This window comes from Pholis gunnellus (genome assembly GCF_910591455.1).
Source record: "Pholis gunnellus genome assembly, chromosome: 4".
NCBI lineage: Eukaryota > Metazoa > Chordata > Actinopteri > Perciformes > Pholidae > Pholis > Pholis gunnellus.
The window spans coordinates 6257259-6282525 of NC_136530.1; the positions used below are offsets into that span (position 1 = coordinate 6257259).

The following is a 25267-nucleotide window of genomic DNA, read 5'->3' on the forward strand; positions in this document are numbered from 1 at the left end:
ATATTTGAATGAAAGGTTTTATTTTTAAATTAGTTTTTTCCAGGAGGCATGTTTCGATAAACAGTGGGCGGACACCCACATAAAATCAGTTGAGTCAGCTATTAAATATAATTGGAAAATGTTCATCATGCACCAAAGCGTTACAAAGCAATGGTGGAAGAAGTGCTCATATCTTTTAATAAGGTAAACAAATATTCATAGTTCTTGAATTCAAATTACATGAATTAAAGGTACAAAAGTATTACCTGCAAAATGTACTTTAGGTACAACGGCCCCTTTAAGAGAATATTATTGTATATTATATTAGTGATATTAGTTCTTCACAAACATGCAATCTACATTGTAATGTCACATTACAGGTCGAGGTGGAGCTACTTCTTCACTAAATTGATAACAATTGCACAACATTGAAATACTTAAGTTAAGCATAAATAACTCAAAGTATTGTACTTGAGTAAATGCATTTCACACCAACTAGAATAAAGTGACACCAAACATTGAGTATCTTTATGGAAAAAAAAAAAAAATCCAGTAGAATTTCTGTGACTGTATTTCCTTCAGATGTTCCACAGCATCATACAAGGTAAATACTAAGAGCTCGTGGTGGATCACTCAGAATAAGACGGCAGCTCGGGGTCCAGCAGTGATTGGTGAGTTTGGTGGGGCACTCCTCGGCAAGATGGCTGCATTGCTGCGCGCAATAGTGGCATCCTGGTGAAATGACGCAAGCCACAGTTTACGTTCAGTCCTCGAGGCTCTGAGCTCTCCGCTCTCCATAGCGCAGATCCCGCCCGACTCGCAGCCGGAAGACCGACCCGGCGATCCTCCAGTGGACCGAGGCGATCCGGTTCATCTGAGTAAGTACTAGCGCGAATTTACTTGTTAATCTATCTCCCGGAGGTGTCGCGTATCCCGCCGTGGAAAAACCACGCGCCCGCTCGTGGCTTCTTTTTCTTCTCTTTACTCCTCTCTTTTGTTGTTGTTTCCTGAGTGCACCGTGAATACCCGGCGCTTTCCTTCCTGCTGCACACTGGGGGCTTTTCTCGCATCTGTCGATGTTTTGTTGCTGGCGGTGCTCGCTTTGCAGGGCTAACTGCAGCTTTATATCGTCATTTCACGATCGATTTCAAAGCAACAAGAGGGCATTCAAGTGATATGTGTACATTTCTTGGGTGGGGGGGGTAGTGTGTGTGTGTGTGTGAATGCACTCGCTCGGCTCGGACAGCGTTGGCTCGGGCACATTTGAAATTTTCCACACATCCTGGTCTGCTGTGCCACCCCCTCCTCGCCTGCTGCCGCTGTAAGGCCGGTCTGGTGCGGGGGGGGGGGGGGGGGGGGGGGACCTGGGCTGACCGAGGCTACAGGCCGTTAACCTTTCTTTTTTGTGTGTGGAAATGAAACTGTATGTGTGTACACACACGTAGACTCGTTTGCACTCCCACTGCCCCAAAACTCTGCCTCCCCCCTGTGGGGAACAAAGCGCCCAGTGTCTCCCATGTAGCGCAGCTGGACACAGCTGTTGAGCGGAGCTGCAGCAGCTCAAAGCCCCGGGACAGAGCTCTGTGGCCGGGCCAGGAGGGGGTCTGCTGCTGCTGCTGCTGCACAACCAGGACGCCCCACAGCTAAGAGATGATAGGAAACCTATTGCCTCCTGTGGACCACCACACATGACCAGTAGGGTCATTTTAGTTTTTTAAAGTACTAAAGGTTGTTGCTCATTGCTGCTGTTGCAATGTGTCTGCCTCAGAGGGGAAGACACAGGAGCTGCTGGATAATAATAGGAAAGTCACAGCAGCCAGAATTAGATTTCATACGCAGACTCGTTTGCAGCTCATTAACTAAAACCCAGTGTCCCTCCCCGCTTCCTCAGACACCATCATACCCGCTGCATCACCACAGGGGCCTCGATAAGTGCAGCCGTTTAAATGTGCCATATGGCCCGCTCGCCGCTGTACATTTCACCCGTGTGATCAACGCCTGACCATTACACCCATTCGGTGTTTGTGCAGCACCCTGGTGTGAAAGTAGGTTGGTGTGGCCAGCGATACAGAGCGTATAGCATCCTGTCACCAGCGGCTTACATCGGGGTTATATGGGTAAGCAATCCTGTGAGTGGATGTTGCAAGCCCCCTACCCCACCCCACCCCTCTGCCGACTTGATTTATCTTTCTGTCTTCATCCATCTGCCCCCCTCACTTGCTCATCACAGAGCGTGGTGTGTGTGTGTGTGCGCGCGCGCTCATGAGTCGTTGCTCACATATGGCTTATGGTTTCCGGTGGCTAGCCAAAGAGAAACACACTCCTCATCACTCCTCTCCCTTCCTCTCTTTCTCCGAGGCATGAGGCTCTATTCTTAGCCCCCCCCCCCCCCCCCCCCACCATCATCCTCGTCCCCTCAATCATCCTCACCATCATCTTCCCCCGGTCCGGCCAGGTCCACCTGTGCCCCCCCCCCCCCCCCCACCTTGAGTTGATTAACAGCAGGTCAGGTGATTGCTTTGGCCCCTCTACGGGTCATGATTCAACACCTGTGATGTCACCGTGTGAGGAGGTGGAGGGTTTCCATGGTTACCGGGATGTCTGAGTGTCTGTGGGCGTGGGAGGGAGTTCCCATGGCCGTCTCTCTCTCTCTCTCGCGTCCACAGTTTTGTGTGTTTTTTGCTCTTGCGTGCGTCGTGCTCTCTGACCGGCAGCGCTCGGTGCTTGTCAGGTGGGTCGAGGTAGTCCGTATTGCGGTGCAGGAAAAAGCACAAGGCCAGCGCAACACGATCCCTCTGGCTTCTCTGCGAGTCTGCCAGTTTGACTGAGAGGCCCCCGCTGGTCCATCGGTTTTGTCTATAGTCAAAGCTCGAGCAGCAAAATGCTGCGGCGTGAACACTCCTAAAAAAAAACAAAAAAACTGGACTTGTGTCGCTATCATCCACTTGGTTATTTGTGTTTTGAGTGGTTGTACCTGTGTCTGCATTGCAGTCGGCGTGCAGATCGGTGGATGTGGACTATTTCTGCCATTGGTCTGCTTTGTGATTGCTCGCCTTTTGAGTCAGCAGGGGTTGTGCTGTGCAGCCTGCGTGCATGCTTTGCGTTGTGTCCCTGTGATGAAGCAGCATCTCTCTGTGTCGTGTCCCCCCCCCGATTGTGTTTACGGTGCAGTTTGTACTCAGAGTCCAGTTGGGATGGGACATGGAGACAGTACTGATTTTAGCTTGCCAGTTTTTTTCTTTCTTCTTCTTTCGTTTCTTATCTCTTATTCTCACTCTTGTGTTCGCTCTGAAGAGCTGTGTGAATCCCTGCACAGCGTTTTTCCCATCAGACAGAATGCATCTGTTTCCCATCTCCTCCGTAGATAAAAATGGTTTCTGATGGCATCTCTGCAGGCCTTCTCCTCGTTAATGACGACTCCACTGTTGGTCTGATGTGAGAACAGAAATGGAGCGTTCAGCCTTCAATAAAAGCCCAAATAGATGATCTGAAGACAAGTGATAAATGACAACAAACATCCTGCTTTCTTGGGTTTAGTATTGCGTAGCGGTGGGTTTACTGTTAAACTATTTTATTCTTCTGATTTGTGCACAAACATTACTTCTGGTTACTTTTCTACAGGGGATGAGTCTTTTACTTATAAAACTCGACGTGCCTTTGCAGGAACAATGTGCAGTTTTGATTTAGCTTGATGCGTCAACATTGATTTAAGCTGGCGTAATAGCGATGACAGTGATCAGTGCTGATTTTATACAACCAGCAGTACTGTTGAGGGCAGGGCAACACTTCAGTATTGTTTCCTTACTGAAGCACCTTGTTATAAGAAATGAATCCACTGATTGATGTCATGATTGAATGTTTTGTTCGTATAAAACTGCAGACAATAGTAAATAAAGGCCAATTGCCATATTATCTTAAATGTCTTGCTTTGTACGACCAAAACCCCCATAAATAGATTTTCAGTTTCAGTGATATAAAGAGAAACTCGTCACATTTCAGCAGCTGGAAACAGTGAATGTTTGGCATTTTTTGATTGATGGTTGATCTTAAAAACTTAACACAGCAGTTACAGAATCATTCCCAGCCCGTTGATTAACCAATTAATCGGCAAATTTCCTCACTTTCCTATCATTAATGACAGAAAAACAACACATTTGAGTCTGGAACTAGCAAATGTTTGGCATTTATCGCTTGAAAAATTACCAAAAAGATTAATAGTTGCTGATTAATTGTCTGTCTATCGACTAATTGATACATTTCTGTTGTGGCAAAGAACAGATTCCGAGCAAGCTGTAATTAAAAGCCAGCAGAGTTAGTTATACGAAGTGTTTGGTCGTATTTAATGCATAACAGTTGTGTGCTACCTCGCCTAAACCCTGTTTTTCTGATTTTTCCGTACGACGTACATATTTCAGGCACATCACCCAGTACAGCTGCTGTCGGCGGATTGTGAATCATAACAACCTCATGTTAGGTGTCATTAGTCTCTGTTGAATAGTCTTTTGAATGAAAGGTTTGCCGGCTGTGTGTGTGTGTGTGTGTGTGTGTGTCACAGTGCAGGATGATAGCCGAGGAAAAGCACTGGTTTGCATGTGAAAGAACAGCATTGTTGCTGCATCACACCAGCCACGGTGAGCCGTGAAACACGGGCTCGTCTGCAGCGCGATGGTGGAGGGAAAACATCTCTGTGTGTTTCATTCACACACACACACACACAGACTGACATCCGAGATGGCTTCGCCAAGTATCCTGCTGCACGCCCGCCAATTAGGCTAGATTGATATTTATTTTCCTCAGCTGTGATTTCTAATTAATATTGATGCCGGTGTTCTTTTTATGTTGCCGGCGGCGGGTCGGGTTGTTAGCGATTTCAGATGGATTTGGATGAGAAAACATAAGCATGTTTGACCTTGTGTGTCGGCTCTATCAGCCGCGTGCAGCGGTCGGTTGGTAAATGTGATGAAAAGGCACTTTCTCTCTCGCACTAAACTTGAATACATTTTTAAAAAAAAAACAGCAATGACAATAACAAACACAACACCCTTTTACAGATCTACAATTAGCAGCAATCCTTTTTACTTTGGAGGAACTGCAGCCAGGACAGAAATATGTGCTCTTTCTACAGACCGGACTAACTGTGAAGTGCAGAAATACATTAAATAACATCTTAAGAATAGAACAAGATCTCAAATCAAAGGTTAGGCAAAGAACTTTGCTAAGTGCGTTTTCAGAGAAGCCAAACTTGGACTTGAAAGCCGGGCTTTAATGACCCACCTGATGCTACTGCTTTATTCTCTTCCTGACTTGGTTGTGTCTCAATGCGGCGCAGCAGGAAGCCACGATATCGCTGAAGCATTTCGTCAGTTGCTTCTCTCCGCCCTTTTGATCCCGCTCTTCACCCACCACCACCACCACCCCCCCACCTCAGGCTCTGACCTGCTTTTACCTCAGTCCCAACTGGGTGCAGCAGAACAGAGCGGCGTCGGAGGGAATAAAACTGGCGCGGCTACTTGATTTCTGCTCTTTCGGGGGAATCCGTCTCGCTCTTGAGAAGCAAGTAGTACAAAACGGCAGCCAGTAACAGGCTTCAGAGGAGACATTTTCATCCTCTAGCCTGGCCTGTATAAGGTGAAACAATCGGTTTTTGTATGGTGTGGTTCTACCTGGACCATCTTCAGCTTCTCCCTCTCACTCTGTCTGTCCGTCTCTCTCTACATAAGCTCAAATAAAAATGGTAAGAGCCAATGCAGACCTCTCAGTTTCAGCTCAACTAGTTTTTTATGGGCCTGGAGTAAAAACACCGGCTTCTTGCCAATTGTGAACGTATGTAACAACTTGCCTGCTCTTATTTCTTTACCAGCACATGTCTCAGCTATGTGCAATGTGTCTCTCATTGTCAGTCACGCGGCCAGGCTACGGTTTCACCCAACAGAACAGAGGCGCTCCTGTATCTACCCCCCCCCCCCCCCCCCCCCCCCACACTCTGTGTTTACACCCATCCTTCCCTCTTTGACCACTTATCACGCTCATTACGACAGTAAGAAAGAGGAAAGAGACGCTGGTCACACAATAGCAGACAGTGAGAGAAATGTACACTTAAAGCAGCAGCACCACTCGAGAGAAGCCTTTACTGTCCACCACCAGCGTGTGTGTGTGTGTGTGTGTGTGTGTGTGTGTGTGTGTGTGTGTGTGTGTGTGTGTGTGTGTGTGTGTGTGTGTGTGTGTGTGTGTGTGTGTTGGCACGGCTTCCCAGGCTTGTCAGACTGATGGAGTGCTTAAACTGGGACAAGAGGAGAGGTGCAGCATTTGCTGCCTGGCTAGAGTAAATATTATGGCGCGTTGGCCCAGGAGTTGTACTGAGACTCTGCTCTGTCACAGAGAGAGGTAAAGACACACTGCAGCACACGGCGTGGAGCACCTTCGTGTACGTCATTTAGGGTTTTTTTCTTCTTTTAGAGCCAACTTTGTGTTTGAATCTGTAGGTTATTTAAGGCTGGCCGACATACACATTGAGATGATATACATTTGTTAGTGGTCATAGATTCAGGAAAAGTAAACAATGAGGTTAATAAGTGTAAACATTCAAATAATGATAGTAATAATACTATTATTACTACTATTAAATCTGTAGTGTTTCCGAGCACCAGTGTCCCTTTTTTAGAAAACCTCTCATTTTACTAGAGCAGGATCTGTCCTGGTTCTGGTTCTCCCGTGCCTCCCTTCGCTCCAGCGGGCCCAGCTATACGGCCTGGTTTTCCTGCAGTATGGTGTTGTTTTTGGCTCCCATGCGGGGACCGGCTGAGAAGCGAGGCAAAGCTCTGCTCCTGGCTGGAGGAGGAGCCGCTGCCGCCGCCAGGCGCGGAGCTCACCACCTCCCCTCTGGGAGCTTCCGACTGCAGGTCGAAGGCGTCAGCGGACCCGGACCCGGATCTGGTTCCGGTCGCTGCCGGAGGCCCCGCTGGAGTCTGAGCTTCTGGTAAACCTGCATGCCGTAAATAATTTTGTCTGGTTTCTCGAGGAATCTGACCCGATGACAGGCATTAGGAATAACTATATAGAGATTGCCAATATTCTCGCTGATGATCAATATAGTTCATGTCGAGGCATCAACATTAATATTAGGCTGTTTAAAGTTCCTTGTAGTTACTAATTTAAAAAAAAAGTACTACATGACATAAGATAACATAGACTGTGGCAGAGGTTTCTATCCATATTGTCCACTCCCATGTTGCCATTATTCCAAACCACACATTTTAGATGATGTATAAGATATAAGCAGAAAAACAACTAAACATCAATAGAAACACTCGACACAGACTGTTATCATCCAGACAGGAACTTCATATGGCAATATTGATATTGTAACGTGATATTAAAGGTAAAGTGGCGTCTACTTCTGTATTATCGACATGGCGGTGTGTGTGTGTGATAGTATTTCTGCAGTGTTTCATTCCAAAGGTTGGCCACCTCTCCTCTAAGAAAGCACGGCTCACACCCACTCGCACCATAAAAGCATCAGACATGTTTACGAGATAAAACATTAACCGCACAGGGAAGAGGACCAGAGGCGTCGAGACACGCTGACCAACATTTCGCTGGAGGAAACGCGCTGCTCCACTACCCACCACCGCATTGCAACGCACTGACCAGCTGAACGCGGAGCGGTGCCGATGAATCTCTGCCCCCGTCACAGGTGGATACTCGCCCCTGTGGCTTCGACCGCCGCTTCCCCTCCCATGCTTTTCAAATCTCCCGTCTTACCAGGAAGCTGAATCCCAGCCAGCCTACTCCTGCTTACCGTAGACTTGTGGGGAGCTGATGAACCCACAAGGCAATCAGATCCATTAAAATAAATAAATAAGTAACCCGTTACATTCATCTGGTACTTTTTTTCTCTTTCGCTTTTTTCGGCCAGCCAGTTTTTCAGGCTCTGTGGTCGCGCGCTCTGCCTCTGGCACAACCCTGTGTTTGAGAAACCTTCGGCGCTGCACACTGCTCAGCCTGTGTGCACGGTTTGTGTTTATGCAAGCGTGTATACGCCCCCCCACCCCCCACACACACACACACACACACACACACACACACACACACACACACACACACACACACACACACACACACACACACACACACACACACACACACACACACACACACACACACACACACACACACACAGTCCTTTTGAGTTCCCCCTTTGACAAACTGACTTGTAGAGAAGGCTTATTCACACGACTGTGAATAGGTCAACACCCACCTCACGGTATGCAGGCATGGGCAAGCCTGTGCGTTTGCCAAATCATACTCACTTTTAAGGGCTTGGGCATTTGCCACGTGTTTAACCCTTTTGGCCTTAACATGCCTTCAACAGAGTAGGAGCCCTTTTGTGTCGCAGAGGCTTACGTTATTGTTGAGACTCATTTTAAGACTGCGAGCAGGGTGAAACACTGACGGGAGGCTCTCGGCCAAATCTGTAAGTTTAGCCAGAAGTGATGCTCTGCCAGCTGACATCATGGCATTATTTATATCTCTAAATTAGGCTACTGCTTTGCTTTGGCGAGTATACGGCCCGTGATGAATGTTAAGCATCTGGAGCGGGTTTGCGTGGATCCTGAGGTGGTTGTGTGCCAGTTGGTATTAAGAACTCTTATCCCCTTCAGACGATGTGATGTTTATCAGATCATGTTGGCTCAGCGTGTGTGTGTGTGTGTGTGTGCGTGTGTGTGTGTGACAGCAGGAGCGAGAGATAGTTGGTTAGTGTGAGGGTCTTAGCTGACTCACCAGACTAAGCTTGTCCCATTGACACACTTCAGCGTCTACAGGAGTAGGCGAGCCTGAGAGCAGCACAGCTCAGCCGTCCTGTGGGTTAAATCAACACTGTGCAACGCCCCGCTGTGGTCTCGCATGTGGCAGTGAGCGGCTCACTGGGAAGAGCTCAGTACCGACTCCTCCAATGCTCAAAGTGGACTCATTGATCTCGTTGTAAGAGATGCAAAAGAGCCCTGTATTCCGAAACCTCTGGTTTTCCTTTAATTGCGGTGGTTCCTGGCCTTGTGTCTATTTTTGGAGCATATTGTGAAGAGTTCAATCAAAAAGTAATTTTCCTCTCTCTTGACTGTTTCATTTGAAGAATTTTCACAGAGGATTGATGAACCAGACTCTATTTGATAATACGACAAGCCAAATCCGACAAAAGTCGGAAAGATAAACACAAGTTTGTGGAGCGAAAGTACACTTTTCCTTCTCAGTTCCTCCTCTGTCACCCTCGAGGATGGGGAATAATTGCTTTCGGACAAGAAATGTGTATTTGACACAACAAAATCAGAACAATGATTGGGTGGTCTTGACATTTCTTTATTTTGAGTGACTATATAGCGTCTTTCATCCCAAAAAATTCTCAATGGACATTTTAAGAGTGTAAAAATCAGTAACAAAGGAAGCTGTTCCCGAGTGTCTCCCTTGATTTTCAACCCATGAGTGATTTGTGTGTCGTTGAAGCGTCCCTCTGTCATCGGCCTTATTACAGGCCACAGCTATTTATTTATAGCTGTATTTGGCTTTGTAATAGTCGCCCTACTAGCTGTAGCTCATGTTTATAACCCAAGTAATAGCAGCTTGGTTTACAGATTCACACAGCCTAGCATTATCCCTGCACACAACAATGGCTCCGGGACTGCTGGGTCTATTTTTAGACCTGCTCCTACTCACAATTTGATGTTTCAATACACACAAATCAAAGCCCTTCAAACAGATGCTGCCCACTCACTGGAGACCCCCTTTGAAACTTGAAAATCTATCAAGGATGCTCATATTTCTCGGTGTGCTTCCTTCAGTGGTTTCAGAAGGGAGTCTCTGTGCTTTGCTAATCTAATATTCACTTCAGTTCTACACTAATTGCCCGGAGTTGAGAGAAAGTCTCCTCTCTTTCAGGGGCTGCTTGTGCCTCCTCCCCCCTCCCCCCCCCGTCTTATTTTTCTGTCTCTGTAGCCCTCTTTGGCTTTTGCGTCACTGTGCTGTGATCCTCTGACAGATAACAAGCAACCCCGCGGCAGAGCTTCTTGGTACACACCTCGTCCTCCTCAGTGCAGAATCCTCATTCTTGACTCCGTCAAGGGACGGATTACGCCGGATGAGATTGTTATTGAAACTTTGTCGCCAGTGTCTCTTTGCGACTACGTGCCCCAGACTGCACTAAGACCTCCCAGCTGCGCATGTCTGCGTGGGTTTTTGTATGTGTGTGTGTGTGTGTGTGTGTGTGTGTGTGTGTGTGTGTGTGTGCGCCATAGTTGAGTTGTGCCAGAGCAGTAGTCGTAGTAAGAGGTTTCCCAGGCTGCCTGGAAACAGCCTGATAAGCTGCTCTCTAGACCAGGACACACGCTCAGGCCTCAGGTGACACCACACACACAACCAAGAGCTTGCGTGTGAGTGTGTGTGTGTGTGTGTGTGCGTGTGAGTGAGGGTCTTGAGTCGCTCTCCCGAGCTAAAGCCTCCTCTCACCTGCGGGACCTTTTGAGACATTTGTGTGTAAGCTCTGCTCAGGCTCCAGAGATGAATGTCCCGTTACCTGGAGGGTTGAGTCAGAGATTCACATACAAATGACCTCATCTTCTACTGAACACACACACACACACACACACACACACACACACACACACACACACACACACACACACTGTACTCACCATAGTGCTGCCAATTAAAAATAAAAAAATCAGATTTAAATTGAACGTAGTTTGTTCTTAACCCACATAACTGAATCCTAAACTGCGCTTTGAAGGGGTTTCCTTTCATTCACGTACCTCTGATTTCAGATGTGTTGTTGTAAGGCAGTTGCATTTTGAAAAGGAAACAAACTAGTCTCACTTTCATTCATTATTTCTCCATCCGTGATGTCGATCCCAAACTGCGTCCTGCCTCACTTTGCCAGTTGGTTTGGTGTCACGATTATCTGTTCGGTTCGTCAGTTACTTCCTATTTGTGATAACAATGAGAGCTCGATTGCCTAGTTTACTAAAATAACTGGAGCGAGACCAACACATAAGTAAGTAACAAGAGCTTGCTTTGCTGAAATGTCAAATATATATTTGAGGTCATTTATAACAGCGTCTACCAGAAATCAAGGACAAATACACTTTTCACATAAAATGTCATTCTCAGTATTGAATTTATGGAAACCTTCTAAAAATGTTTTATGTGTTTATGTGAAAAAATGTATATGGACAGATATATCAGGTGTCAGACTTTTAATCATCTCAAGTATTACAGCCGTATTGGCCTAAAAAAACTGTTTTGGCAGAGCATGCAATAGATCATGAGTATGAGGCAGAACCTGCTTCACTCTTACGCTGTGGATTTTAGATTTGGACAAGTCATCACAGATTGAATATTTAATTATTTCCACACGTTCAAATAGAAGTTTGAGTGTCCTATAAAATGTGACTCATCTGGGAAGGTAGTGAAGTCTGAGAGGGAAACAATGGTGGGCAAAACTATGATAAGAAAACCCATGTTTCTGCTGCACTGGAATCATCCTTTAACACACCTGCGTGTCGTATCCAGAGTGACGGAGGTCGGTCGGCTGCAGCCTGAATTCGGGAGTAAACACCGGCGGCCTCCTGTCAACTTCAAACGCTCTGAGGAGGGAGGAGGTGCAGGCGGCGCTCCTTTTGAAGCTCTGTGCCCGTCTTTCTCTCTGGCCTCTTTCTCTCCCACCTATTTTTCCATCTTTTCCTTCACCCATGTCCCCCCTTCATCTCAACCCTCCTTCTTTCTGTCTTTGTCTTTTCTGCCGCTCCAAAAAAAAAAAAAAGAAGCCTCTCCAGCCCCCTCAGCTCTCTCTCTCTCTCCTCCTCTCACTGATGTACCGGAGCTGCAGATTTCATTTTAGCGATGGGTAATCATTGGCTTCCTCTATGTCAGTGTGTGTGTGTGCAACTGGCAGCAGTCAGACGGGCTCTGTCAATGACAGCATATGGCATGCGTGAGTGACATGACGACCATCTATAGTGTAATGTGTCTGATGGTGTGTGTGATTGACTGACAGTGACGTCCCCCAGCTTCGTGTCATCTGTCCTGCTGGGTGGGAGGAGGGCTTTGCTTTCCTCTTTTCTGAACAGCGATGAAGTTGCTCACAGGGCTCATCGCTAACCAGGCCATCGGCTCTTGGGTTGCCGAAACGGAAAATACGGTCGCCACTTTTGTTCCCCTGTATATTTTTGAGTCCTATGATATGCAGTTATACGACACGTTCGTCTGGTTCTTTTTCAGTTGAATCAAATTTACACGTTCGTTTGTGATGTTGACGCTTTAGTCGACCTTTTGTACCGCACGGTCAAGCGACTCAATTTGCTTCGCCGTTGTCTCAAAAAGAGAATATCTACATATCATGGCGGACGTTTTGGTTGACCAACATGCTTGCTAATGGCAACCTGACAACCCTTACTGTCGAGCCCTAGTTCATGATGATCAGAGGGAGCTGTTTGGTTGAAGGACGCTTCAACTTTTTATCACAGAAATAATATTGAGATTATTAGCAGTTTCAGTAATTCACTTGTCATGTGAAAGCTGCAGTGATCAATATGTTTATTGCTGCAATGGATCAAACGACTAAGTGTCATTTGAAAGGATAAAAGGGTGTTTCTTGTAGTGCTGTAATTCCCTCTCCGCTATAAGGAGCAGTTTGGCATCTTTTAGCTCATTGTTTTGCTTTTTCTGGCGTGCAACTTTCTCTGGTTCGTTCTCAACTCCCTCATCTCCAGCCACAGCAGGCAGCTATTTTAAGAGAAGCAAGCTGTTATAAACCCGCTCTACACTACCTCCCCAGCACCACCGCACACAGCAGACAGACAAAGGTAGAGACTATAGCTGGTGAACATAATGAAGTATTTAGCAGCTTAATGAGACAGATATTTCCCTCAGGAGTTGACGGAGATCAAAACCGAGCTGTAAAGAGAGTGAATATTGGACTCGCCATTCCAAGTGAATGCTAATGTTGCTCCGTGTCTGCTGGATGTTCGAAATAGTCGACGGTCTGCCTACACATTCGCCACATACACTTTATAAGGTGATGATATAATATTATTATTTTGCTGCCGCCAAGCAGCAAAGGAAATCAATTCATAACCTCTTGGAGTAGTTCATCGCATAAAAATACAAAATAATTTCCGGCTTTTGCTTGTTGTGTATTGAATCCCCTTTCAACTGTTTTCAGGCGTGATGAAGCGGTTCTGCTTGTTTTGTTGCTCTGGCGTCTTGTGATGGGAATGATTCCTCGTGCTTTGAAATTTAGCAACAATTCATTTATGAATCAAAAAAGAAAATCATCAATGGCGTTGTGTGAAGCGAAAATAATAATCTAATATGAATATAATCAAAATGCTAATTGTTTGCAGCCCTACTTCAAACCAGGTTGCCTTGTTTGTTCACCCACTCCACAGATAATGGCTGTGGCTATATTTAGCAGCAATAATCTGCATCATGCTCGTGTAAATGCTCGCTTTACTCCCCCCCCCCCCCCCGATTATATTATGACTCAACCTACGTTAGTGTCTCTGAACACCAGGTGTGAAAAAGACACTTCTGTGAAGTGGAATGAAATGCTTTTCCTGGCTCGAGGTCTGCGGGACGGCCAGAAACGCAGCTTAATGTATTTTTGTAAATAAATGAGCGCTTCGTTTTAAAGCACCCTGCTCTGAGGTGTCGATTTGCAGATCCGAATCTCAAAAGCTGGAAGAAAACACCGTATGAAGTGTTTTACAGTGATTGGCCCAGGTTGTTTGAAGAAGAAGAAGAAGAGGCTAGTTGAGTGACAGCCCGCCATAGCTGAACAAACAGCTTTTGATGTCTGTGAAGTACATTGTAAAAACAAAGCAGTGAGTGTTGTTCACTTCAGGATGTTTGTCTCCGTCCGTGTCCAGGTGAGAGTGAGATGAGGAGAGGCTTCAGAGTGTGAGGCCATGGGCTGCACCTCGGCCAAGCAGGTGTCGGCCGTGCCCAACGATGAGGAGGGACGCGGCAAGGCCTACAGCAACGGAGACCTCTTCACCGGTCAGTACACACACACACAGACACACACACACACACAGAGGGATGTCAATAAAAGCTTCACAGCTCCATTTCACTCAGTTAATTGCTCAGCGTTGCCTCGTCTGCCCTCACGCTATATTCTCTTCATTACCGCTCATAGTCTTCTCGCAGAGTGTTCAGTTCTCCATTTCAGACAATAACTGTCAACACTGCAGTTTTATTGGCGTTATCTATGTTGACAGTTTTGTGTAAGAGAGGGGAAGTTGGTCAGCAGCGTTAACTGTGTGCTCGGTTTGTGGACGCTCTTAATACTTCAGTCTTTGGAACCGGAGAGGGAAACCGGAGAGGAACGGAAAGCAAAAGGAGAGGAGAGGTGAGAGTGGAGTAAACTCTTATGAGAGTTTCCATTAGGGATGAATTGATTCTTTGGTTGTACCAGCAAGAGGCAGAGAGAGGCCAAAGGAACGCGGGATGAATGTGAGGATGGCAACTGTTCAGATTTATCTTACGGCTAGGGTTGGTAATCTTCTTCAAAAACACTTTTTGTTCTATTTTTACATCCCGACAGCGATCAATGAAACACATGCACTTACTCACAAGTAGGCACTGCTTCGCTGTCAAGGGTCACACGTCAAAAGGTTGGGGAACTTCTGGGTTATTCGATAGATTAGATGGAAAGACGATTAATCAACAATCATTTTGATACTAGTCAGATCTCAAGCAAAACATTCTCTTGTTCCTCCTTCATCATTTCACACTGAATATTTCAGGATTTTTGACTTTTCGACAAACTTCTGGGAAATTGCCCAAACATTACGTAACTTTATAGAATTGATTAATTGACAGAGATAATCAACAGATTAATCTGTAACGAATATGATTGTCAGTGGCTGCTCTAATAATAGCTCGCAGGCTGTTGAGCAATGAGGGCCAGAAATGAAAGTGAAAGCCAGAGAGAGAGGGAGAGCGACGATGGGCTGGTGGGGAGATTAACAGCGATTATGAATTAGGAGCAACACTCTGCTGTGGCTGCACACGCGGGCGGATGGACGTGGCAGATGACGATCTGCAGGAGGTCCTCTCTGTCCGTCATCCCCCTCTGACCCTTCTCCCTCCCTCCCTTCCTCCCTCCTCCTCCTCAGCCTCTCACCCTCTCCCGGCGACCTCTCTTTGACTCTCTTCTATCTCGTCCCTTCTATCATCTCCCCTCATCCTTCCCCCCCCTGTGATCTCTCCGCTCTTGAGTCTCGTTTCCCCTCCTCGTCTTTTAAGGAGCAAACGGAACGAGGCGGGAGATGGGAGGGAGAGATGGGAGAGAGATATGTGTTGGAGTCAGGCGCTTTTTTTCCTTGAGAGAGGAAGGGAGAGTGACGTGCATTGACGCTGGTGCTCTTCTCTTTTTCTCTCTCTTAAACCTTCTCTGTCTCGGTCAGATCGCCTCTTCCCTCCCCCCCCCGCTCAAGGCCTCGTTCTTCCCTTCCTCTTTCTCTCTCCGTCTCTCTATTTTGGGTCTCTGCTCGCCCCTCTCTCCCCCCCCTCCCCCTCCCTCTCTCTTCCTGCCTTCATCCCCCAGTGTTTCTTCTTCTCTCCCTGACTCTTTTCCTCTCTTCTTCTGGCACAACATTGGGTCAGAGCCTTTTGTCCTTTCACCTCTCCTCTTTCCTCCCTCTTCCTCCCATCCTATCCCCCAGTGTCACTGTCAGTTGGTTAAAGGGAACTCTAGAGTGGCAGTGGCTGGGCCAGACTACTGCTTGAGCTTGTCTGCTTGTGTTTGTGTGTTGAAGGTGGGAAACAGAAGTGACCTGGTTCGTGTGGATTATCCCAAACCCAATAACACCCTTTCTTCACGCCCCTTTTTTCTTCATCTCATCTTCATCCAGTCTTATCTTTGTTTCTTATTCCCTTCTAAATTCTACCTCCTCTTCCTCTGCAGTATTTCAGTCACCGTCACGCACTGTGTACTCATTCTTTCCTAAACTCGCTGCCCTTTACAACCCCGGCAGAACTGCTTCACTGCGTCCAGTGTACTTCTCATGATCGAGGCAGAAAAGGTTGGTCGGTTCTGGTCAGTCAGCCTGCCGCCTCCACACACACACACACACACACACACACACACACACACACACACACACACACACACAAATCTACCCCCTGTAGACTACGCGTCAGCATGAGTCCACCTATTTGTGTTCATGTATGTTTCCGTGTTGCATATCGGCCTATTAAGTGAGGCGGTGAGCCCTCTTCTTACTCAGACTGATCCGCCTCCAACAGATTGTCTGCCAGTCAGTCTGTCCGTGTGTGTGTATGTGTGCATGCGCAAGTGTGTGTGTGTGTGTGTGTGTGTGTGTGTGTGTGTGTGTGTGTGTGTGTCCCAGATATTCTGACTGCCCGGTCTGTCAAACTCCAGCCACTAGCCCCCCCCCTCTCTCTCTCTCTCTCTCGCACAATAACCGGAAAAGGCTGAGCTCCATTACACAAACACTGAAGGACGCCAAGGGAAAACAGCAACACCCTCCACAACATCATGCTATTGATGTCTGCGATAATCACAGTCGAGGAGGAGGAGTGATTTCGGTGCAGATAGCGTATGTGGGACTGCGCTCGTATGTGATTGCGAAAGTGGCACCGTGACATGTGTAGTGCATGGTGGCGTGCAGATTGCCCCGTTTCTTTAAGAGCTCGTGTTGTTTTTGAGGCGGTGGAGCAGCTGAGCGGTTCGAGGCTCTGTCCTCCCGATGCTACTGTCCCTCTGAAACGTTTGTGTCTGGCTGATTCAGTCCAAAAACAGCTGCGACAGAACCAATGGTGTGTTTGTACTCGAGGGGAATACTAACGGGATCTCTCAAAGCTGATTTTAGTAGCGCCTCAAAGAAATGCTGTCACTTCAATCACAGCGCGCTTTCTTCATTAAACCGCTAAGTGAGCGCCCAGTCCTTTGGAAATATCATCACATAACACATTCAAAGAGAGCAGCTTCATCCTTGAATGTTTTTTGTTTTTTTTATGCTGACACATTTCAGAGAATCCTCTCCTCTTGCTCTATAGACGGCACAAAAACAAACGCACAACAAAATACGGTTTCTGTGTACAATTCCTCTTTAGGGCCGTATACGCAGAAACGGAGAAGCACGCTGGTGACCGCCGGTTCAAAGGCGGCAGCGAAAGGTGAAAGAGCGGCACGTGTCCGTCCCTCATTGTCACTGCCGAAGCGCCCTTTAACAAAAGGCTGCTTGGCTGCTCCAGCGGAGCCACTTAGTAGTTTACTGTGGTTGTATTGGGAAACTTCCAGGTGTGATTGTGGAGCAGGGCGTTCCTGGAAAAGAACAGTCGTGCCCAGTGAGTTAACCCTTGTTGAATAAAGGTCAGATGTATTGCACCAGATACTGTGAGTTAGATTAAGAACAAAACATGCAGCAGATTGAGTCAAAGGAGAGGACTGAAAACAATCCTAGATATTTATACCAATACATACACGCATGTACACACAGCTACTGTACAGTGTGCAGTGCATAAACATGTATATTTCTATTGGACTTATGGTGAACCTAGAATAGGAAGTAGATCTACTTCTGTGCACTGGCCTTGTAGGAATTGTTCACATTATCAGGTGAAACTGTGTCTGATCCCTTTTCAGTGTATTTGTTTGATTTGTGATTCGTGTTCCCTGAACACCTGATAGGTCTGCGGCTTGATGAGGTTTACAAACGCAATCAAAATTTCTGCAGGATGGGTCTCGGTCCTATTTTTAAGACCTTTTAATTTCCAGCAAGCCGCCAAATGTTTGCACAATCCAGTCTTTCTTCTGGCATTAGATCTGACTGATTCCAGACATGGCAATTATTTTCGGTTCTCTCAAATTGCTTTCAGCATTTTAGAGCATCATCATGTGACACTATCCGCCTGATGCATCAGGACACCAATCCATCTAAAAGTAGTCTACTAAATCATACAAAATACAGCAATTCACTGAGTTCAGCTGCGTTAGTAGAGAACGTGCTGCTGCATGTCCGCGGAGCCTGAAGTCTGTTCATACAGGAAACACAATGTATACTTTCTTTTATATTATGGCTAGAAAAAGGATTCTGCTGGTAAATATTGTGACAGATGGAACCAGAAGTCAGATTCTCATATAATCTGATTATTTAATTGTGTAGCAAATTTAATTTGAGTGTTTTCCTATTTGCTTACAAATCAGAACAGACTTTTGCAAATATTGTTTGCGCTTCTCTTCTCTTTTAATTCCCGCCAACAAAAGCTGTGGCATTCATTTCTCTTGAGAATATCATGCACGGTATTTTTTATATTTCTTTCTAAATTGATTCCTCCTTGTATGATGGGTTTGATTTGTGTGTGTGTGTGTGTGTGTGTGTGTTAGAGACAAGACTTTATGTTCAGGTGTAAATGTCATGGCCAGGCCGCTGGTGGCCTGGAGCCAGAGTGGCTAAGAGGGAGGACACACAGCGGGAAGGACAGAGTGACATCGCCACAGGACAGCTAGAGCTGTTAGAGCAGACACAAAGACACGCACAGAAACACACACACGCGCGCTCCCAACGCGGCTATTTAAATGAGTCACACCCATACAAAACGCAACACTTGCACGGCCTCGTCTGAAATAGAAACACACACACACACACGTGTCTGTGTGTGTGTGCGCGCGTCCTCGTGCACACGCAAGTGTTTGTACCTTAAGGTCAGCGCAGAGCGCGCGGCCTCTAATCAAGAGATGAGAAAGATGTCCACATCACAAAATCACGGCCTCTCAAAAATAGTCCTCGCCTTTCATCTTCCCCTCTCTGACGGCTCCCCTCCCTCCCCTCCCCTCTCCATCCCCAAGCGAGCCCGGCCCGCCATCGGCGTGACGAAACACCCTTGTCGTTTCTTGTGATAATGACTGCCGCACACACACACACACACACACAGACACAGTCTACACTCACACAGCACGACCAGTTTGTGCTCCTATCTGAACTGAAGCAAAGTCTGTGATGTGATGAGTCTTGATTGGCGTAAGCTGGGTCACTTTGATCTACGTATACCCGTCACATTAAAGCTCAGTGACTATCCAGTAACATTCAGGCAGTTTCACCCGTCAGGCTGCAGCTCACCCAAATTATAAAATGACATTTTTTTTTCCTCAATTCGCTTGCTTGAAAACGTCCATTTAGATTTATTTACGGAGCTGATTTTACCCCGTTCGTCTGTATCCACTGTAAAGGTGCGGATTATGTGGCTTGAAATCTGTGTGGCTTGCTCCCGTAATGTGCGCGAGAGCAGAGGAAATGGCCCTTAATTCTGTTTCCGTCTGCAGCGCCGTGTGCGCCGCATGTTTACAGAGCACATCTTAGCTCGGTGATCCTGTGTAGTGTTATAAAACCGTTTGTGTGCGTGCGTGTGTGTCAGCATGTTCAGACAGGAGCCGACTCGTTTACATTCCTGTTACAAACAGAACAGAAGAAAAGTAGTCACCGTTTGTTCTTCCTCCACCCCCCTCCCCTCATCTCTCCTCCTCTTTCTCTCAAATCTGCACAGCCCCCCCCCCCCCCCCCCTTCTTTCTCGTTCTCTCCCTTTTGAAATTATTTCTCGTCGGCAGCGTTTATCTGACAAACGCAGGCCGTGTTTTTGCTCCACAGTGACGCACGTGTCGGATGTAGAAACGCAGGCGATTGTGCGCACAGGTGATCCAGGTGCCGTGGGTGGATTGTGAGCAACGGAGCAGAGGCAGGGTTGAACCCTCAGCCGGGTTCAAAGTGGCATAAACAGACAAACAGCTGATAGAGGGAGGGCAAAATACAAAGTGTGCGACAGATAAGGCAGAGAGAGGTGTGTGTGTGTGTGTGTGTGTGTGTGTGTGTGTGTGTGTGTGTGTGTGTGTGTGTGTGTGTGTGTGTGTGTGTGTGTGTGTGTGTGTGTGTGTGTGTGTGTGTGTGTGTGTGTGTGTGTGTGTGTGTGTGTGTGTAACAGAGTCTCGGCTGCTTTATCAGTAAAATGTCCAACAACCAGGTAGTCAGCAGAAATGCCAGTGTGCTTGAATAGCTCCGCTCAAGGTTAGGTGGGCTTTGGTCTTCAGTAAAGGTGCTGTATGTCGAGTTTCAAATGTCATATCATGTTACATCACTGTCAGATTTATCGTAGGGCCGGGCAAACTATCGATATGGTGATGTGAGGCTTGAAATCATCTTAGATTTGGGATGTCATTATATTGCATAAGTGTTGTCTTCTCCTGGTTATAAAAGCCACGTTACAGTGAAGTGTTTCTGAACATAAGAGACTGTGTTTGCCTTTACCCATCTCATTTTTTGTGCCTTAATGCAGTTAGTGCTCAAACAAAAAGGCTTCAGTCCCTATTTACTATATAGAATGCATTATATACACTGATGAGGATATTTATACAATTATTAATGCTGATTACAGAGTAAACTAAAAAGTATAAATTACAGTATGTACTGGACAATAGTGGATGGGTGAATGAGGCTGTGATATTGAGAAAGGTGTTATTGGTATGGTAATATTGATAAATCATTTTCTCATTATTTATTTAGTCTCTTGATAGCAAATCACATTTTCCTGAAGCTCAAGATGACGTCTTAAGAGTTTGCTCGACTCTATGAACAACAGTCCAAAAGATATTCCGTTTACAGTCACATAAAGCCGGAGGGAAGCAGAAAATTCTCCCAACTGAAAAGCTGGAGCAGGGGAATGTTTGGTATCTTTAGCTGAAGAGCGATTCATTGATTATGCATATCGAAATGGTTGGTTACAACCCTAAATACAGTACCTCAAAATATAACCAATGTTGAGGGTCAGCAGGCGCTCCAAATCAAACTACAATGTCTCAAAATGAACGTGGTAATGATGAATGTACAAATACTGCTTTACACACTGGCTGCCAAATATGATTTTAATCTATTCAACAATCAGTTTTCTCAATGTTTGTCCTGATTTAAAACAGTATAACCAGTCAGAGATCCTGGACTTCTGGGCAGATTTGATTTGATGAACTTCTGGTTGTTGTATATCTATTTTTGATTCTCTGGGATTCAAACCGAGTATTGAAACCTCCAGTGAGGAAGTTCCGTACATTCGGGGGCATTGGCCTGATTTTACCTCTGGCGGGGATTTGAGCTGCATATTTGCGGGGCGCGGCGGCGATGCCGTGCAGTTTTGAGGAAGTGTTAACGTGAGCTTGTCTTAACTGTCTAAGCTGTCCATGTAGCCTAGAAGCTGTTCGACTGATCTTTAATCCCCTCCAGCTCGCTCCCTCTTATCTGTTCCCTGTTTTTTGTCTCCTCTGTCCCCTCTCTTACTTCACATGGACGTGTATTCCCTCTCGCTCTGTTTTTCTTTTTTCTTTTGCTTCCCTCAGAGGAGAGATGCTGCAGCTTAAATGGAAAGGAGATGACTAGTTTCCTCCTACTTGAACCTCAGCTGTCATGTCCACTTTCTAAAACACTGTGTCCGGTTGCAGTTATCAGATTACCTTGAACAAATTAGAACTCAAATCAATGGTGTAGTCGTTGGTAATGTTGAAATAATGCGGTGAAGCCGATGTGACACGGTTCAATCATTTTAGCCTTTCGGATCATATTCACCAGGATGAATGAGCGAAATCTGGTCAGTGTTTCTTCTCTGGAGGATGTCCGATAAATACATGTTGTTTGTTTCCCTCCTGCCTCTCTCTCCCTCCTTTTAATCATGCGTCTCTCTCTCTCTCTCTCTCTCTCTCTCTCTCTCTCTCTCTCTCTCTCTCTCTCAACCACCCTCTCCTCAGATGAATACAAGATGAAGGGAGTGGAGGAGGTGAAGTACATGAGAGGGGAGGAAAACCGGGTGAATGCACGCAACCAGGAGAACCTGGTGAGAGACCCACACAAAAGCAGATACACACACACACACACGCACACGTACACGCACACGCACACACCAGCCCATCCACCGACAGCCCGTCATCCACACACAGACCTTTACCTGACAGTTTATCAACCCGGGCAAACAGGCTCGTGTTTGTGTCCGAAGGCAGCTCCCGGCAGCCTACACACACACACACACACGTATTGTCTCTTGCACATGTGCACAAAACACACAAAGAGGTGCCTCACGCGCATGTAGAGACAACATGCTGGCGTGTGTGGAATGCAGGGGCTGATCGCTTGGTTGGTTTGACTCTTCCTGCAGAACCTGCCGTCTTAAACCGTGGAAAGAAATGTTGTTCGGGCTCTTTTGTACTAATAACTTGCTAAATCCGACTATCCGATCCCCCAGTGCACATTCAACGTCCAAATTGTAAAGCTTGTACATGTTTACAACCCTCATCAGCACACTAAATGATTGAAAAGTGTGGAAGTGGGAAGTGAGATCCTGTTTGCTCCTTCAGTAAATCAGGTCACTGGCAAGTGGTGAAACAAGAAGCAACGCAACTACAATGATAAAAAGACAAAACACTTTGCTCCCATCCCAAAAAAAAGATTCAACTCAGATGAATGTTGGTAAACTCACATGAGTTCCCCCACACGCTCGGTGTGTGTGTGTGTGTGTGTGTGTGAATTCCTTACACCTACAGTAATGACAAGTGGTAGAAAACACATACTTTCCAACCACATGTTGTGGCTTTACTGGAGGTTACCTGGCTGTGTGACAATGTGGTTTGGTTCTCCCACTAAACAACATACCATACCTCCCAGTTTGAAACAAGTAAACGAGCCATTTAAAACAACTCACGCAGTTCATAAAATGTGCTTCCTTTACAATAGAGTAAGTCGAGCTGTGTTGTTTGTTGTATTAGGAGACTTAAGGAAAACACACCAGTGATAATGAGAACGTCACCTCACGTCTTTAATCCTTTTTTTTATACAACAAATGGGCTGCGGTTATATAAATTAGTGACCGTGTGACACTGCTTCTGTATTTTAATCAGGATTTATACACTGAACAAAAATATAAATGCAACACTTTTGTTTTTGCTCCCATTTTTCACGAGTTGAAATAAAAGATCTATGCACACAAAACGCGTATTTCTCTCAGGTTTCTTGCACAAATCCGTTAAATCCATGTTGGGTGAACACTTTACCTGACAGGTGTGACTTATCAAGATGCTGATTACACAGCATGATTATTACACAGGTGTGCCTTGGGCTGGTCACAACAAAAGGCCACAGCTGTTGCCCGTGAATTGAATGTTCATTTCCCTACCAGAAGCCGTCTCCAATGTCGTTTCCGAGAATTTGGAAGTACGTCCGACCGGCCTCGCAACCGCAGGCCATGTGAAACCACGTCAGCCCGAGGACCTCCACCATCCGGCTTCTTCACCTGCAAGATCGTCTTGAGACCAGTCACCAGGACAGCTGAGCGTTCGCACCCACCGAAGAATTTCTGCACAAACTGTGAACTGAAGCTGATCTGACCTGACTGCCGTTCGTTGTCGTAAACCGACCTGAACGGGCCAACTGCTCAGCTTCGTCTGGAGACGTTTTCTCGTCCCGTATGAATCCCGGCTTTCACTGGACCAGGCAGGCGGCGTGTATGTCTTTTGTGTGGGAGGGCGGTTTACTAATGCCAACGTTGTGTGCTCCATGGTGGCGGTAGGGTTTTTGGTACTGACTGCGAACAGATGTGCATTTTTGTTTGAAGCACAGAAATACTGATCCCGAGGCCCTCGGTTCAGTGCCACTAATCCGCAGCATTCACCTCATGTTGCAGCATGATAATGCACCACCCCATGTTGCAAGGATCTGTACGCAATTTCTGGAAGATGAAAACATCCAGGTTCTTGCATGGCCTGCAATATTCACCCAGTGAGCATGTTTGGGATGAAGCATACACGACAGCGTTCCTTGTTAATATTCAGCAACCTTGAAAGCCACAATTACCAACCTGATCAACTCTATGCAAAAGAGACGTGCCGCACTGCATGAAGCAGATGATGGTCATGCCAGACACTGACTGCAAAAACCCCAAAGATGCATTTCTGCTGCCCTAGTCCTTAGTTGAATCCTAATCACTCAATTCAAGATAAAACTGCAAAATTCAGAGTGGCCTTTTGTGGCCCGAGGCACGCCTGTGTAATAATCATGCTGTTTAATTAGCATCTTTATATGCCACGCTGTCAGGTGGATGGATTCTCTTGGCAAAGGTGCAAGCGTTCACTAACAAATGTGTGCAGAAATAAGTGTGCATAGAAAAAGTCTTTTGATCAACTCGTTCAAAATGGGAAGCAAAACCCAAAGTGTTGCGTTGATATTTCTGTTCAGTGTATAAATTCGGATAACAAAAATGGAAGCACTGTCACTAGTTTCTATAGCTGCTGCTCAGAAACCGTCCTTGTCACATGCTGCTACCACAAGGAGAAGCACCTCTTAACCTCTGAAAGTTGAAACCTGCCAGGTAACCTCCAGTACGACCACAACGTGTGGTTAGAGACCAGTGTTTGTTTTCTACCACAAGATGCAGGTCACAGTGTGTTTGGTTGATCATTGTAGCAGGAAACCGTCCACAAAGACACGGAGGGGAACTCACGTGAGGTGACCAACCTTCATCCGTTTTTATTACACCTACATACATTTGTATCGGTGCCTGATGGCTTATGGCTGCCAGCTGGGTGAGGCCATGATTTAATAATGCAGGTCTGATGTGACGCATGCTTTCAGTGGTGTGGCTGTTTGCTGATATGAACTGTTTGTTTTTTGCCTGTTTTATCAGCTGATAATGAAGACTAATGGGGTGTGTGTGTGTGTTTGCCTTTTCAGGAGAAGAGTAATGTGCAGTACAGGGGCAAACAGCAGAAAGAGGTCTCTTCAGCAAACATCAAGTCTAAGTAAGTGGCCAATAGCAGTCTGTATATGCTGAAATACAAGTCTGGTGGATATTGTTAAAAAATAGATGTTCTGTGTATTAAAGTCGGCTGTATAAAGGGTCAGTTCACCCAAATAATAAAACAAGCTCATATTTTCTCTTTTACCTCTTTATTTAGTTTTGAAATTTTCCACATTAACATACTTTTCAAGAAACAATGTTACACTTCATCTGCCGAGGAAGATCATGCAATATAATGGAAAGCGCCAGAGCAGCGACAGTACTAATAGACGTTGTGATGAGATTGTTTTGCCAGCTCACTGTGAACGGCTCTCGTCGGGAGTTTAGAAGTTCCAAGGAAAACCGATACATTTGTTGTCATTGTAGTGTGTTGTAATTTGGCTGAACTGACCCTTTTTAATAAACCGCTAAGTCCAGCGTCCATTAAGATACAACTTAGAATCAGTATGA

General features: G+C 46.1%; 1 protein-coding gene across 2 annotated transcripts; it reads left to right on the forward strand.

Annotated features, from left to right (window-relative positions):
* Window positions 1-575: 575 nt before the first annotated feature.
* On the forward strand, window positions 576-25203 carry LOC306694690 (uncharacterized protein C1orf21 homolog). 2 transcript variants are annotated; one of them, XM_079157629.1, is made up of 4 exons: window positions 576-857; window positions 13896-14025; window positions 21780-21865; window positions 24751-25203. In XM_079157629.1, the coding sequence occupies exons 2-4, from the start codon at window positions 13935-13937 to the stop codon at window positions 24820-24822; spliced, it is 249 nt and encodes an 82-aa protein (XP_079013755.1). In that variant the 5' UTR covers window positions 576-857; window positions 13896-13934; the 3' UTR covers window positions 24823-25203. The 2 variants fall into 2 exon arrangements, with proteins under 2 accessions (XP_079013755.1, XP_079013756.1); XM_079157630.1 differs by lacking the exon at window positions 24751-25203 and adding an exon at window positions 23201-23586.
* Window positions 25204-25267: the final 64 nt, after the last annotated feature.